Below are 16,296 nucleotides of genomic sequence, written 5' to 3'. Positions count from 1 at the left end.
TTTCCCTCAGCAAGATATGAAAGTGTCTGAATATCTTCAGTTGCTTTAAAAAAACATGGCAGCTTATTTCTAGCCTGAATAGACTTTGGTTTCAGGTCAATTAAATCTTGTTACATCCCTTGTCAAATAAATAGAAATGCTGCCCAAATGTGGTTCTCCTGTGGGTGCTTTGCTGGGATTAAGTCATTCTGTAGCCTTCTGTTTCCAAATGGAACAAGCTCCTGAAATCTCTCAGTAAGCCAGAAATTCTGGGTTCGGTCCTTCTTTGTTAGAAATCACTGCAGGGTCTTGCATTGCTCTTGAAACAGAGCTACTAACACTGAACACAGGATAAAAGCAGCAGCACTGTTCCCTTTGGCACAGCATTTCTGCCTGCAAGTATACAAATCCCAGTCTCGTTTTTCTCGAGCGCTGTGTTGGGAGCTGGCATCCAGCTGGCAATCCATGTGACCCCCAAATCCTTTTTTGACTTGCTGCTTCTTAACGTAGTCTCGCATCGGGTGTGTTTGGCTTTTGATTCCTCTATTTGTGACCTTATGGTTCGCTCTTATAGACTGTTGAATGTTTGCTTGGATTTAGCTTGCAAATGGGTCTGGATTCCCGTGTGTTGGTAACCCTTTTGTTATTTGCCTGGGTTCCATATTGTGTACAAACTTCCACCAGGGGCTGTCTTTTTCAGGTCTGTGATGAAAGCAGTCAGTAATGCAGAGGCATCACTCAAATACAAAACTACAGAGTAATGATTCTTTTGGGTCCTACCGTGGACCTAGCTCCTCAGAAGGTCTTCATACAAGTAGGTACCCATAGAAGCCCACAAGTGGTGGACTAGAACATGAAGGAAAATACAAGTTGCAGGTGAAAGCAGTTGAGGAACAACTTGTTTTTATTCTTGAGCAGTGCTGTTCCAAGTTCATTTATCCACAGATGTGATAAGATCAATCATACTCTAGGGCATAAGAAACACGGAGTGTGCGTTGCTTCATGTTGCATTAAGTGTCTGGTTCTGTTTTAGGAAGAAGTACCGAAAGGTGATAGCCAGTGTTGTCACAATCCAAAAGAACTACCGAGCGTACTTCTGGAAGAAGAGCCTCCTGCGGCTGAAGGCCTCTGCCATCATCCTGCAGAAGCACTGGCGTGGGCACCTGGCTCGCAGCCTCTACCGACATCTGCAGCAGCAGGAGCTCCAGCGGCAGCAGGAAGCAGAGGAGAGGAGGAGGCGAGAGAAGGAAGAACGGATCAGAAGAGAGGAAGAGGAAAGACAATGGCAAGAAGAGGAGGAGCGTAGGAGGAAGCAGGAGGAGGAAGAGGTGAAAGAAAGGTACAAATGGTCTTTCATGCTCGTCGTTCCCTGGTACTGGAGGTACTGAGGTGCTGCAGCGGGTCTGGGGCAATAGGTTTTACTGATCAGGCAGAGCACTTTGGTTAAGGAATTTGTTGGACATCACTGACAGCTCCATTTTATCATTGTGTCAGTTTTCAGCAGCAGCCTCATCACAACATAAAACCGTATGAGTGGCAGTACCTGGTTTACAGGGATCAAATGCCACATACATACTCTCAGGCTTGAAGTCCTCTTCCTGCTGCACAGAGCTGCTCCCTACCTGGTTTTAGATGAAAGGATTTCTTTGGTTTATTATTTCTTCTGTATTTCTGCCCTTGCCTTCTAGCTTTCAGCCCATAAAAGATGTGTTGAGCCAGCATCATTACAAAGAAATGGCACTGTTCCTAGGGATCAGGAAAGCTTCTTGCTTTGCTTTCACTTCCTACTTGGTCTCAAATGGCTTCATTCAGTGAGTAGCTGAGAAAGGTACTAGGGGACAAAGTAGGGAAATCCTGAACTTCCATTTGACATGAAAAAAGAGGTGGGAGCCCACAGAAATTGCTAATTGGCTAATCTGGCCAAACTGGCAAATTTGGCTGAGCACAAAAAAAAGCCACCAGAAACAAAAACAACGAGAATTAAAACCACCAACCAAAAAAAGAACAAGTCAAACAAAATACACATGTGGGGAGATAACCAGAAAGATCAGGATGCAAACTGACATATAGCCAACTGAAAGGTGATATGAATGGTTATTGTGCATGCACTGTTAGTAGAAGGAAGACAAGGAGCAATTTGGGATAATGTTCAACAGGAAGAACAAATTAGGATGTTTAGGAAGGAAAGCACTTGATGCTATTTTTATTTGTCTTCCCAAAAGGCTTAGCTGCTGTACAATTAGCACAGATGTACAATTAGCAGGGAAAGAGGAGGTTAGAGAATGCTCATATAAATCAGATCACCGAGCCCAGGTGACTTCTTTGTAGAAATAATACTTGGAAACTTTGAGGAATACTGGCTGGGGCAGTTTGAATCAGTAGCTCCTCTTCTGCTTTGGAGTTTCCTTAAAACTGTGAAGAGCAAACAGCATTAAGTTATCTATTTTGTTCTGTAATAGTTTGTTGTATGTTATAGGTAGAGAAAAGACTCAGAGAGTTGTAGGTAGGTATATTGACTTAAGTAAGGGCTGTGACACTGACAGCGCTTGTAAGATGCCACAAGGAAGATGGTTTAGTAGGTGAAAAAAGAGTAGGGTTTGTATTTTACCTGCATGGTATTATTGCATTTTAATTAGTAAAAAGTAGTAGTTATTAGGAGGCAACTATTGAATGGGATTCTTCCAGGGCATGCGTTGAATATGGTCTTACTACAATGTTTCCAAAATAAGTTGGATGAGGAAATAGGAGTATCTTTGTTACGCTTGTAGATACAATTGTCAACAAACAGGGTTGTTTCTGTAAGGTGTGGGGTGATTGCTCTGCTCTGTTTGACCCTGGTAAGGATTCAGTGTGAGTGCTGTCCCTAACTTCAGCTGTCATAGTTTGGGAAGAGTATGGATCACCTGGAGATGGATGAAAAGCAGCAAAAAAATCAGAGCTCCAAAGTATGCAAGGGGCAGTTGAAGGAATTGGTGTGTAGACTGGTGGTGGTGTTGCCAATGTGCTTTGTAATGGCGCTGCTTCTTGCACACTCACATCATTTCAGGCTACTGTTTAATTCCTGACTACTCCTAGAGATTTTCAGTTGGGAACCATCTGGATCCCACTTCTGTCAGCTTTCATCTGTAAATATTTCCTAGCTTATTTGTGTGTGTGAGAGTGCAAGGGCGGAAGCTCTTGTGACTTGCAGCTGCAATGTAGAATTTGGCTGGGAAAGACCTTAGGGCCTGGGAAGTAGATATTGTTGCCTTTCTGTTCTGCATGAGCCTGGATTACAGATTTGCAGGTGACTACTGCCAGTGTGGCTGTAGTCCCCAGCATGGGGTTGCTGGCAGCCTGCCTTTGGCTGCATCCCGTCCCTACACTGTTTGCGTGACCCTGGCACTGGTTGTGCTTGTAGTTCAGCTGCCTGTAGCATGATTGCTCTGGAAAATCTGGTCGTGGGGAGAGCTTTTTGCTCTTTGATCTGGATGGAGACACAGCAGCGTGGGATAGTTTTTTCCTCTGCCCCATGTTTACTAACAAACTGACTTACAGCCTTTACTAGTGAGCTAGGTTTTACTTGCTGCTGAGAAGTTCTGGGAGCTGGAGCACAGATCTTCAGAACAGCAGCTTCCCAGCTTAGCTCCATAACCAAGTACAAACATTTAGTAGTTTTCTGCTGGATTTGATGTAGTAAATACTGAATGAAGTATGAGTTTAGCTCTGGGGTTGCCATCATTCTGTTTCACTTGAAAGCAGAGTTTCCTAAAAATCTGTCAATTGTTTGCAAAGCTTCTTTTAATATCCATGGCTGTGTAATGTGTCCTGTGATGTTCAGAGGATTCAGTTGACATTTATCATGAATCTAACTGATCTGCCGCTGTTTCCAGTGTCCTTCTTCCTGTGTTTCAACTAATCCAGTTTCCTGATTGGTCTGCACGTTAATTGTGTGGTGACAATCTGTTGTATCCATGAAGGTCATGCCAACCACAGAGAACTGGATTTATACTAAATTGTAAAAGCTGTTAAATGGGTCTTACAGTGGGTGCTTTACTTTAACCCTTATCCATGGAGGATGATGTGTCCATGTAATTCTAAAGCCTTCCCCAGGAGAACTGAAGCTGTCTTTATCTTCTTTCCTTCTTCAGAGAAAAGGAACAGCTGAATTCCCTGCTCCAGGTGGCTCCGGTAAGTTTAGCATTTATTCTTTAGATACAGCTTCTCTGAGTGTCTGTGAAGGGTCCTTCATTGCCTACGCTTTGCCTGGAGCTCATATCTTTATTGTGGCAGTGCTGCTTATGGAATGGGCTTTGTTCATACAAAACCCACAGGTGCTGGGCTTTGGCAGAGGTGCATAGAGGTAACAAGATGTGTTGGCTGTTTTTTTTCTTTCTAGGCTCATGTACCTGCTTGCATAATTCCTATTTAAAAATTTCAGTGTTGTACATGCAGCATCCCTTTTTATCTGTACTGCTTGGGCTTGTTACATGACCTTGTGCTGTGCTCTGCTGTGACACAATCTGCTTTTCTGGATTGGTGCCTGTAACAGCCAAAATAAGAGTGCAGACGGCTGCTACTGTGGCTAAAATAAACCCCTGGTAACTGATCTAATTGTTGGTACTTGATACATCAAAGAGCAGACCACCTACCCTGAGGTGTGTGAAAACAGCTGTGTATCTTCTTACTCCTCTTCCCAAAGCATTTGTTCCTGAGTTTCAGGCTGACTCTGCTCAAGGGAGGTGATGGATTAGAGTATAAAAGTTTATTTGTCCGCAAGTAAGAGTCAAGTAGAGAACAAGCAACAGAGCAATCATAAAGAAAATATGGATTGTGGCTTAATGGGACAATGTGTGGTCTGCCTTGCTGCCTTCCTATTGGGAAGTATATTAAAACCTTTTAGAGTTTTGTTTTGTTTATCCTGTGTCTGTTTTCAATATCTTCAGTTGAAGAGAGAGTAGCTTCATTTTATTGCTAAACCTTGGTGAAAGCTACTAGTATATTCTGCCTTCCGGAATTTCCTCAGTTATTTCAGAGTGTAGGGTAGAAGATGATGGGGATGCCAAGTATCCCAAGAAACTGAGGGTAGAGTTTGGGTGGGGTTGGCGAGGGCACAGTCCTATTTCATTGCAAATATTCCTTCCAGCCCCAAATCCTGATGGTGAAGCTCCAAACCAAGTAAACAACAAAATCTCTAAATCTTTTCATGATGTATTTGAGAAATGTTCGATTCTTTGGCCTATTATTCTTATGTATATTTGTATATAGTTCATAGAATCACAAGGTTGGAAAGGACCTACAAGATCATCTAGTCCAACCATTTTCCCATTACTGTTGCTACCACTATTTTTTCATATATATATATATATATATATGTATATATGTGTATATATATATATATATATATATATATATATATATATATATATATATATATATATATATATATGTTTGAGACAGAGAACTCAAAAAGAGGGGGTTGCTTCTAATGAAGTTTTAGACAGCAGTAACTTTAGCAGCTGACAAAGTGGCTCTTCTAAAAATTCACTGATCCCAGTGAGCTACAGAAAGGAGATAGGCTGCTGGTAGAAAGGAGGCACCTGAAGATCAGTAGTTCTGCTTTTAGCTTTTACACCATGGATGGATTGCAGGTGCCTGTCAGAAAAGGAGAGGATGCCTCGTGCCTTCCTTTGTCCTTGAAGGACAAGGCAAGCACAGGAAATGGGAGAAATGAAAGATCCTGGCAAGGAATGCACATAGGTTAAAGAAGCTGCTTTAACGTTATTGTAAATTCTTTAAGGTGGAAACAGTAAAGACCGAAGAAGTAGATATTCCACTGCAAGAAGAAGAGAGACGTCAGATGGAGGAGATCTTAAGGTTGGAGAAGGAGATTGAGAAGTTGCAGCAACAGAAGGAGGATCACATGTCTATCATCTGTGAGAACACCAGGAATGAAATCAACCGGCAGCGGGAGGAAGAGATCCAGAGGCTAGAAAAGGAGGCATCTAGGGTTGCCCAGGAGTTCTTGGAGCTGCTAGATTTTGGCAATCTGGATGAAAGCGTGCAGAACTTGGAGCGTTCGCTGTCAAGTGAGGGGACACTTAACATTGACTGCAGCCTCGTCGCACCGCTGGCAGAAGAAGAGGTGGATGAGGGTTTTCATGCTGACGATGAAGTACGGCCAGCTTCCAATTTGGTGGTTGTCACTCAGAAGGGCATGAAGAACAGTGATAACTGCCTGGAGGGAGATGTGGGTACAAGACTTTCGCATCTCCAAAGGGAAGTGGGAGAGGCTGCCTCTGCTCCAGCACAACCCATGGAAAGGACCAGTAGCCCCAGGGAGCGGAGTGCCCTCTCTGACCCAGCAGAAAGCAGTTGCAGCACTGTCTCAGATACACTGAGGAGTAACAGTGGCGAGGTGGGAGAGACAATTTACAGTTCCCCTCAAGATATAGAGTCTGACTATGACCATGATGAGTTGGATGGCTGTGGGGATGCAGGCAGTGCCTCAGCTGAACCTCTGAATGGTGAGGAAAGTCTGAGGCACTCCCATGGCACCAGCCTGGACTCCAACCGTGGCAGCCTGGACTCGGTAAGAATCTCCTTCCATTCATTTTTCTGGACATCAGCATATGACTTTGTTGATATTTATAACATCCTTGCTTGCTTACTAATGCCTGCTTGCTGTAGATATACTTGCTAATATGTAACTCTCTTATGTCAGCAATCAGTTTGGAGGAAAAAGTGGGGAGAGAGGCTGAAGGCCAGAAGGCTTGTGGCTGTCCAGCCTCACTGATACACAAGTGAGGATGTGTACCTAGGCTAGTTTAGATTGCTTACATCACCGGTTATCAGCATAAGACTAAAAGCAGGCAATTGACATCTTGGAGGTATATGTCTTGCCTCAGAGATCCTACAGAATGAGTCTGAGCTGCTGGTGTGCTGTCACAAGAGGAAATGGGAAAGGCTGAGGTTTGGTTTATTCCCATCACTTAAATAAATTCTGTTAGTGTTCAGAGTCAAGGGGTTCTTTTCAGCTGTCTTCCAACCTGGGTCATCTTAGATCCCTCACTGGGCTTTCTGAGTGCCTCCAGGCTATGGATGCTTAAAGGTGTCACAGCAAACCCACAATAAAAGGATGTCAGATGAGTCCACAAATGATAGTAAAGAGTTCAGGTGTGAAGCCAATATCAACCATAAAAACCCTTCAGATGCAGTGTCTCTGAAAGCAGGGACTTAAATGACAAAACATCTTACAGAAAATTACTTATTAAGACATTCAGTTTACTTCCTTTGTTTTTCATCTGCAGTGGCAGATTTTGACTTCTCTTGAAAAATTGCATGTTTTTTTCCTCCTTGCATTTCCCTAATGTCAGCTGTTAGCTGTCTGAATTTGTTATGATGTGATCTGCTTGAATAAAGGTACCTTCTCCGTGGGCAGGTACTCATGGATCACTGTCAAGTAGTCTTTCAAGACATGAATCATCCTGTCATGGCGCTCATCACGGCCTCACCTGGTTTCTATCATTCTTCTTAAAGTTTAAATAGAATTGGAGGATTTTTGTCTTGCTCCTCAATGAGGAAGACCAGTGAAAAATCCAGTTGCACTGTGTCATGGCACGAGCCACAGGGAGAGGTAACTGCAGCTGGCTCAGGGTCCCATCAGCAGCTGCTGATCCAGAAGTACCTGCTTTTTGAAGCTTAATGGCAACAGGGAAAATGAATACATGAAAAAGGAATGAGATGAAGAGGAGGGCAAAGGGGTTCAATTTCAATCTTTGTTCTTTAGGATTCAGTTATTCTGGAATGTGCTTTTTTTTTAAAGGAAAAAACCTCACAAACCTCCTAGCAGGGCATTTCCATGCCAGGAATAGATCAGTGCTCTGTCCTGTCCAGCATGCTGACCTGTCTGCCAGGAAAATCTTCTAAAATGAAAAATTCTCTCTTAATCCCATTAAATTAGATTTTTGGACTGTGGGCAATGCCATGAAATAGGAAGGTTTGCTCCTTCAGGTAACCAGAATTTTCTAACTGTGTCCACTGCTGAATGTCTCTCCTTTTCTGCTATGAAAATTCCATGTTCTCTGGAGACTCTTGCTTAAGGCATTAATGGGTAAGCTGTCAAGCTTTAGTTTTACAGTGTTGTTCTTTTTATAAAGAGTGTATGTGTTTTACACCCTTCTGACCATGTGGTTCCTCAGTCTCATTGCTTTGCTCCAGTCCTCCTGTGACTGGGAGGACCTGAGTAGAATGGATTCTGCTTTTCTTTTTAGTTTTTGGACAGTGAAGAGGAAGTGGATGTTTACATAGATACAGATGAAGAGTTTTGTAATGGACGTGTCACCATCTTCAATGGCTCAGGACCACCCTATTTTCACAGCTATCTCTACATGAAGGGTAAGCAGCTTCAGACAAAGAACTGTGTTAGGAAACCTGCTTTTCCTCTTTTATTTACAGCCATTGTCTTCCTTTGCAAATAGTACATTGAGCTAGGAGGTGTGTATCAAGGATTAGGCTGAATACCTTTGGCTCTGAGGTGGGCCACTCAGTGTGACTCATTCTGAACTACAAGACTGAAGACCATATAAAAATACTTTGGTAGTGCATGTATTTTGTGTATGTCTCACAAATTCTGTATTCCCTCTGTCGAATTTCAGCATACTCTTCATTCTCACCCTCAGCTCCTATGTTGACAGTGGAACTGCAGTGGCACTTAAGTGCTCGTGATGCAAGAACCAAGAGGGGAAGTAGCTGCTGTTGCACATCTGATGAGATCTTGTTCCCTTGCTTTGCAGGAGGTCTTATGAACCCATGGAGAAGGCGCTGGTGTGTTCTGAAGAATGAGGCCTTCATGTGGTTCCGCACCAAGCAGGAGGCACTGAAGTCGGGCTGGCTCTATAAAAAGGGGGGAGGCATGTCGACGCTTTCACGACGCAACTGGAAACGTCGCTGGTTTGTGCTTCGGGAATCCAAGCTGATGTACTTTGAGAATGATAGCGAGGAAAAGCTGAAGGGGACAATTGATATCAGAAAGGCAAAGTGAGTGAGGAATTAATCCTTTTGATCCCTAGTATTTGCTGTCTAAATTGAAAGCTAATGAAGTGTCCAGTGCTGCCATTTCATCACTTTAAAGAAGAACTCCCATAGGGACTGAAGAAACAGAAACATAAGGGAAGGGGAAGACAATTAGGTCTTCTAGTTTTACTCTGTAGGGAGTCTGGAATTATTTGTTAGTCTCTTTCCCAGTCTTGTGTTTCATAATCTGGCAGAAGCTTTTTGAAAATCATGGATGAAGCCAGACCAGGAGGAGCTAATTAAGTACATACCCCATGCAACCTACCCTGCCCTGTCTCCATCTGCTTCTTGGCTTCTCAGGCATTTCACAGAGATGGTATGAAGCTCACAGTGCGATTTGTGTTTGGCAGCTTATACTGTGCCTTTTCCTGAGCCTTCCATGTTCTTTTTGCCACAGTAGCCAGTTCCTCAGCTCCTGCACTCGGAAAGGAGAGACTAGTCATCTTTTAGCTTTGTATCCCTATGAAGTGCCAAGAAGAGTGGCACATCCCACTTTGTAAACGGGAATCTATACTGACTTCTCTGTTATCTCTTTATACTGATTTCCCTGTTATCTCTTCTATCCAGTCTGTTGCTGGCTTGAAGAAAATTCATTTAACTCCTTAAGTTTTACTTTTATAGTAGATTAGTGTAGAAATCTATTTAAAAGGCTCCCAAAAGTCATAATGTGAACATAACTGAAACAGTTTATTCCTGTAAAAGATTTTTCAGCACGTGGCTCTTGTAATTTGCTGTGTTCCAGGGAGATTGTGGACATTCATGAAAAAGAGAATGCTTTGGACATTGTGACAGAAGACAGAGTTTATCACATTGTGGCAGAGTCACCTGAAGATGCCAGGTATAAGAGGGCTCTTTTGTTGGGCTTGTTCATTTGGTTCAGATCTGACCTACCTGCTCATGGGAGAGCCTGGGAAACGCAACCCTGGGAGGAAAAATGTTGGGTCCTAGGAGTCATCTGCTGGGAATTGCCACCCCTACTCTGGAGTCTCCTTGTCTCAGCTATGAGGTGGTGGTTCAGCCTATCAGTTGCTCACAGAATTGTCACCTTCTGCACGTGGCTCTGAGCTTGCTGTTTTCAAGGGTTACTTCAGGAGACACACAAAACCTTAACATAAACTGGAACTCCTAATAGCTGATTTATTTATTAAATGGAGTCTTGAATCAAACAAAAAGTCTATTCATGTTGCCTGTAAATGATTGCGAGAGCAGCTGGGTTTTATCCAGGAGACAGAGAAAATGCTGCGGCTTATCAGAGTCTGTAGTGTCATCTGATAAAATCTTCCCAGTGCAAAGCAAACAAATGACTCATATCCTTCCTTCTTGGCGGCCAGGCAGTGGGAATCAGTTATTTGAGGGCAGGTTGGACAACCTGTTTGGGCTATAGAAAGCCAAGTTATGAGGTTGCTAAGCCTAGCTCCTTATGTCTTCTGCACCATTCTTCCACTCTCAGCAAGTCTTTGGCACTGTCAGCCTGGCTAGTGCAACTGTCTCCCTTTATCTACTTTCATCTGACTCTGTGACTTATTCAGGTTTGTTATTTTGTTTGGGTGCAGGGGGAGGAAGGGATAAAGTGTTTGGACACAAATAAATGAACAGAAGTAGACTGAAGAGCAGCTATACAAATGAGAAACAAGCAAACTCAAGGGGCAGTAGCTGGAGAGATAATTGTTTCTTAACTCAGAATCTTTACTACTGCAGTAACCATGCCCAGGGATTACAGAATGCCGTTACAGAATTGCTGGAACAAGTGACACTCAAATGTGGTCTCTGTGTCACAGCAGTCTCTGTCCTGACGGAGAGGGCACCGCCACTTGCAAGGAGCAGATCAGCAGATGTCATAGAGTATCCAGTTTGAGAACCCTCCATGAAGTGTAGACGTTTGCTGATCTCACTGAAAGCTGAAGATAAGAATCTGATTGTTCTGCAGCAGAGATTCAGTCTCCAGATAGGTCTGTAATAAGAAGCCCTTTCACAGACAAATAGCTTCACTCCAAACAAGCTTATAAAAACCTCGTGATTAATAGAGAGCCATATGACTTTCAAGTTTATGAGCAGATCAGAGAGTAGTTAAGAAGGCTCCAGGAGTCTGTAGGACTTGAGTCCCTGAAGATCCCAAGTGACCCTGTCTTTACACAGGCTGTATGCTCTTCTCATTTTGCTGCCATGTGCTGTTCCCTGGTGAGGCTGCTGCCTGCTTGAATAGCAAAACTGGGTTTTGTAGGAGCAGCTGTCAGTGAGTTGGAGAACACGCACTGGATTTTCATGGGTAAATAGGAAGGAAGACATTAGGGTATGGTACGATCAGCCCAAGAGATGTCATGCAGCATAGTCTGTAGGAAACTGTGAATGAAGCAGTGTTCCCGCTGGCTGCTTTCCAGGTTCTTTGATGATATTCCAGACCTAGTTTCACTACCCCATCCTAACTTTGCGTCTGTTTTGATTGCCAGCGATTGGTTTAATGTCCTGAGCCGAGTACACAGTGCTACGGCGCAGCAGCTGAGAGAAATGCAAGATGAACAGGCCAACCCAAAGAATGCTGTGGTGAGTTACTGTGCAACCAGTCTGTGGGCATGTCCAGAGCCATCTGCGTTTAACTATTTTGTGCGTGTTTTTCCAGCATGTGGCAGTGCAGTAGTTCATGAGATGTATAAGAAAACTGCACAAAGCTGGTAGAACAGAGGGTAAGCAGTGAGGAGCAGGGTGATTGTGGTGGCTATCAACTTGATCACCTGTGGATCTCCTCTTTGGTTCACCTCTTGTAAATGAAACGTTTTTGGGTGGGATTGTGGGCTTTTTGTCGTGGTTTCTGAGACAGGAGATAAAGAGTTGAGAAGAACAATGTGTCTTACTGGCACTGAGATGTGGAGGCAGAGGTTATTTCAGACCTTTGTAGTGCTGTCTGGAAACATGCAGCTCTTTTCTCCCGTCCTCTGGCGTCCTTGCACACCTTCTCATGCTGTTAGATATCAAAGATGACTCACTCATGCCTTTCTCTTATGCTCATTTCTACTCAAGCTATCGGAATTCATAAGGGTGTTTTTAAGCCTAATCTTATTCACCAAGAATGATGCCTGTAACTTAAGATGCAAGCAATTCCTGTTGCCCGTCTCTTTTGCTGTACAGGGAACCCTGGATGTTGGGCTTATTGACTCTGTCTGTGCCTCAGACAGCCCTGACAGGTAGGTACCACAACATGACCACCTCTTAGATTGGAAACTCCCTCACTTATTTTTGTGGGTAGGCCCGGATTCTGTTTGTGTTTTGTATTTGTTTAAGCTTGTATGGGTTTGTCTCACACATAAACACTCAGCTGAAGTCCTTAGTGTTCTTCCAAGCTATCCTACTTTCTAGGCATGAAGGTCACAAGCGTGATATTGTCTTTGAGAGAAAATTTCTATACTCTACCATCCAAAAAGTGAGAACAGCATAATCTTCTTGTAATTTTTGAATCACTTTGCATTTGCATTTGATCATTTCCTCTAGTGTTAACAGTTCAGCCAGAGCCCAGTTTCTCACTGCAGCACTGAAGTAAAATGTTAGCTATTAAGCCATTTACCTCTCTGCCCTGGTTTTGGTGTTCTCGTTTGCTTTCTCACACAGGTTGCAGAGACTTCATGGCTACTAGTTTAGATGATGTTTATCTTGGTAGCAAACTAAGATTTCTTTTCATTAAGAGCTTTTTGCTAGTATCCAGCCCAGACTCCTTATAGTTAATCTGTGTCCTACTGAAAAGAAAAAATAAGAGAACAAATAGTAAGCTGAGCAGTCAGAATTTCTTTGTGGATCTGCTGAGGTACACTCTTCTGGAGTGTCAGTGTTTGAATTATATTAAACAATTTCTGAGGAGAATGCTTATTTTTTGTGATTTTACGCAGCTTATTTTTATCTGCTGCTGCTGGGACCTGCTTTTGCTACTGCATCACTGCTTTTAATAAGAGCAAGCAGAGCAGCTGCACTAGCTCAGCCCAGTGGTACTAGCATGAGCTCAGCCCAAAGTCCTATGCTTATGAAACCAGGACGTTTTACAGTTTAGATAGATGTTTAATTCTACCTGACATGTCTCTGCATTCATCAGTTTGCAGACCAGCTGCATAGGAGGAGATGCTTTTAATTGTTTTATTTTTTTATGCTTCCCTGTAACTTTGTATCCATAGACTTTCTGCATTTCCTGCAGGACCTGACTGATACTTACTGCTTATTTTTTCTTACAGACCAAACTCTTTTGTGATCATCACGGCAAATAGAGTGATTCATTGCAACAGTGACACCCCTGAGGAGATGCATCACTGGATCTCTCTGCTGCAGAAACCGAAAGGCGAATCTAAGGTGGATGGCCAGGAATTCCTTGTGAGAGGTAATAAGAAATGCATGGAATCATGCTATGTGAAACTCATCTGTTTGTGGTCTGAGCAGGAGGTTTGAGTGTAGCTAATCCAAGTGCTTAGCAGCGTTTAGCAGCAGAGTTTTGGTGCTCCCAAAGCACAGCCATTGCCTGCTCCCCCTGACTTTCTGCTGGTTGCCTTCTGTGCTCTGCTAGCACTGGCTCTTCTCTGAGTCAACTTCAGTGAGTTCAGAAAGCTAGAAGTGGAAGAATAAGTATTTATTTGTATGTTTATTTTTCTGGTGTTAGTTCCACAGCCTATTTCAATACACTGTCCAGCAAATGCCAGCAGGGAATAGGAGGGAGCATTGCTGCTTTGGAGCAGCTGGCTTAGACTGACTATAACATGACACTGCAGCTTTTGTTCTCAGAAAACTCTGTTCCTTCTGACACCTGTCATGTTGAGGCAGAGGGGGGGGGGAGAGAGCTTTGTGAGATTGCTGCTGTATTCAGCTAAACAAACCAACCTGATTCTGATGGACGCAGTGAGAATAATGCTGTAAGGCTGAGCAAAAAATAAACTCTGTCTCTAGTTAGAGCTTGGCTGGAGATGGAGGCAGTCATCTCATGAGGACTTGTAAATGATTTATTCCTGTAGTCATGACTTGGGAGAGAAGTATCCCAGACAGAAGATGCCCTGATGGCGGGGGCGAACTGTCACAGGTTGCTGAGAAGAAAATACATTGGGCTGAAGGATTGAACAGATCAATGGAAATCTGTCTGACTGCTTAGAGTTACTGTGCAGGATGCTACTATAGCCAGTAAGGCAAGACTGGTAGTAGAAGCTTTTTGCAGGGTGTTTGCATTCTGATCCCAGAGCGAAGTGCAGGTTTGCTGTTGGGGTGGAAGACAACCACTGACGTGTCTGTGTTCCTGTACTAGGCTGGCTTCATAAAGAAGTTCAGAGCAGCAACAAGGTGTCCTCTCTGAAGATGAAGAAACGCTGGTTCGTGCTGACAAACACTGCCCTTGATTACTACAAGTCGTCTGAGCGCACAGCTGCCAAGCTTGGCACACTTGTGCTCAATAGCCTCTGCTCTGTAGTGCAGCCTGATGAGAGGGTCTTTAAAGACACAGGTAAGAAGAGGGAAGCAGTTCTCAGCAGGTGTTCAGTGTTTGGAGTGGCCTGAAGAGGGGAGGGTGCAGGAATATAATGTGTCATGCTGAGGTGCAGTCTTGAGGATATCTGAGGCTCTGTAATTGCAGACATCATCCCCACACAAACCATAGGAGACTTGCAAAGGGCTACAGAACAGTGTGCAAGTGATGGTAATTCCTTCACACCTGATGGCAATGCATGGTGTAGATGTTTTATCACTAAGCAGCGTCATTATTTATCTAAACCTTTTCTAAATAGACCTGAGTTCTTAAAGCTCAAAGACTAATACCATTAACATTATAAATAACTGGGATCAGTGTGATTCTCTTAAATAACAGAAATGGTAAGCACCTGAGGTCTTTCATCACTTAGCTTGCTAGAAACAAAATATGTCAGGGATCTGTCCTGTTGGCTGGTCATTTTTCTGAGTGATAATCACACAGTGTAGCCCAAATCCAATCTGTGAATGTGAGCTGCCTGGTTGGTGGGGAAGTATGTATGTTATGATGTGATACTGCTCTCTTGGAAAGCTTTGTTGGGACCATCCTGCTGCTAAGCCCATTTTGGAAACTGGGAATGGTATTGCCTGCCCAGTCCATTTTGACGAGGCACACCATGCTTCACTATCAAAGCAGCAAAGGTTTTCCTCTAACACGTTACAGACAAAAAGGGAAGATGAAGTGGAAACAAGTTTCACCTTCCAGCTTCTTTGTGTCTCTACAGGCTATTGGAACATCATTGTTCATGGGCGAAAGCACTCGTACAGACTGTACACAAAGCTGCTGAATGAAGCTATGCGCTGGGCCTCTGCTATTCAAGGTGTCATTGACAGCAAAGTTCCCATAGAAACACCTACACAGCAACTCATTCGTGACATTAGGGTAGGTGGCATCATGCTGATTTCTGTGTGGCTACGAATGGGACTGCAGTCTTAGGATAACAAAACAAAAGAAACCAGAACGATTATCTGCCTAAATAATCAAATCTAATATAAATTTTTTTAACTGGAGCTGTACTGTGAAACCCTGGGCTGTGTGGTCCTAGGACTGAAGTAGTGGAAGTCAGCTAATATCACTAAGCTTTAAAAAAAGATTCAAGAGGGATCTGGGGAAATATACTTGGCTCTCCTAAAGGTCTCTCAGGATGAGCAAGCATTTGGATGGTGGTGATTCTGGTTATAAAGTTTAATTTCTCAAAAGCTTTAAGTCTTTTTTGCAAAGGCACTGAAGAAGTTAAGCTGTAAAGAGGCAGGAGGAAGGTCCTCTTGTGGACAAAATAATATCAGTTAAAGGTTAAGCTGCAGAGGTTTGCATTAATAGTTGGGTTCTGTATTGGAGAGAGCATTTCCAACTGCTTGTGTGCTGGTTGCTGTGTCACTCTGCATTCAGAAGTGATCTCAAGAAGTGAATAGCAAGCTGATGAAGCTTCTGGCAGTACTAAATTATAGCAGTCAAAACTAAAGTTGGTTGTGAGGATTTACTAAATGTCTTTTGACATGTTATGTGGGGTAAAATTGTTGAATTTCAGAGCTGATAAATTTCAAGTAATGTGCATCGGAAAAAACATACATACTGTGATGAGCTATAAAAAATGATTCAAATAGAGAGTAAGCTGTGCTGGGAGTCATTGTGAAGTCATGTAGAAGACTGTGATACCAGTGTTGTGTGATAGTGACTGGTCTGTATTTTGAACACTGTGTGTGTTTGTAGACACATGTAGCGTCACCAGACAAATTCAGGGAGGGCAGGATCATTGTTAGATACTGAACATGATGGATCTGTGA

At 43.2% G+C, this 16,296-nt stretch overlaps 1 protein-coding gene across 5 annotated transcripts in view; it reads left to right on the top strand.

Annotated features, from left to right (window-relative positions):
* The window catches only part of LOC107316896 (unconventional myosin-X-like), a 65,447-nt gene that overhangs the window by 37,623 nt on the left and 11,528 nt on the right, over positions 1 to 16,296 (top strand). For all 5 annotated transcript variants that reach the window (XR_001556636.3, XR_014948209.1, XM_015868909.3 and 2 more), the window contains 11 exons: positions 1,013 to 1,318; positions 4,110 to 4,149; positions 5,759 to 6,550; positions 8,232 to 8,355; positions 8,754 to 8,997; positions 9,776 to 9,871; positions 11,481 to 11,574; positions 12,157 to 12,212; positions 13,245 to 13,387; positions 14,297 to 14,491; positions 15,237 to 15,394. Coding sequence is in view for 3 of the 5 variants with exons in the window: in XM_015868909.3 (XP_015724395.2) it covers positions 1,013 to 1,318; positions 4,110 to 4,149; positions 5,759 to 6,550; positions 8,232 to 8,355; positions 8,754 to 8,997; positions 9,776 to 9,871; positions 11,481 to 11,574; positions 12,157 to 12,212; positions 13,245 to 13,387; positions 14,297 to 14,491; positions 15,237 to 15,394 (2,248 nt within the window). In the remaining 2 variants the exon portion in view is untranslated. The remainder of the gene's footprint in view (positions 1 to 1,012; positions 1,319 to 4,109; positions 4,150 to 5,758; positions 6,551 to 8,231; positions 8,356 to 8,753; positions 8,998 to 9,775; positions 9,872 to 11,480; positions 11,575 to 12,156; positions 12,213 to 13,244; positions 13,388 to 14,296; positions 14,492 to 15,236; positions 15,395 to 16,296) is intronic.

Source organism: Coturnix japonica, chromosome 7 (genome assembly GCF_054131305.1).
Source record: "Coturnix japonica strain WE chromosome 7, WE-NBRP24, whole genome shotgun sequence".
NCBI lineage: Eukaryota > Metazoa > Chordata > Aves > Galliformes > Phasianidae > Coturnix > Coturnix japonica.
The sequence above is the reverse complement of the archived record's forward strand: the minus strand, read 5'-3'. Positions and strand labels throughout refer to the sequence as shown.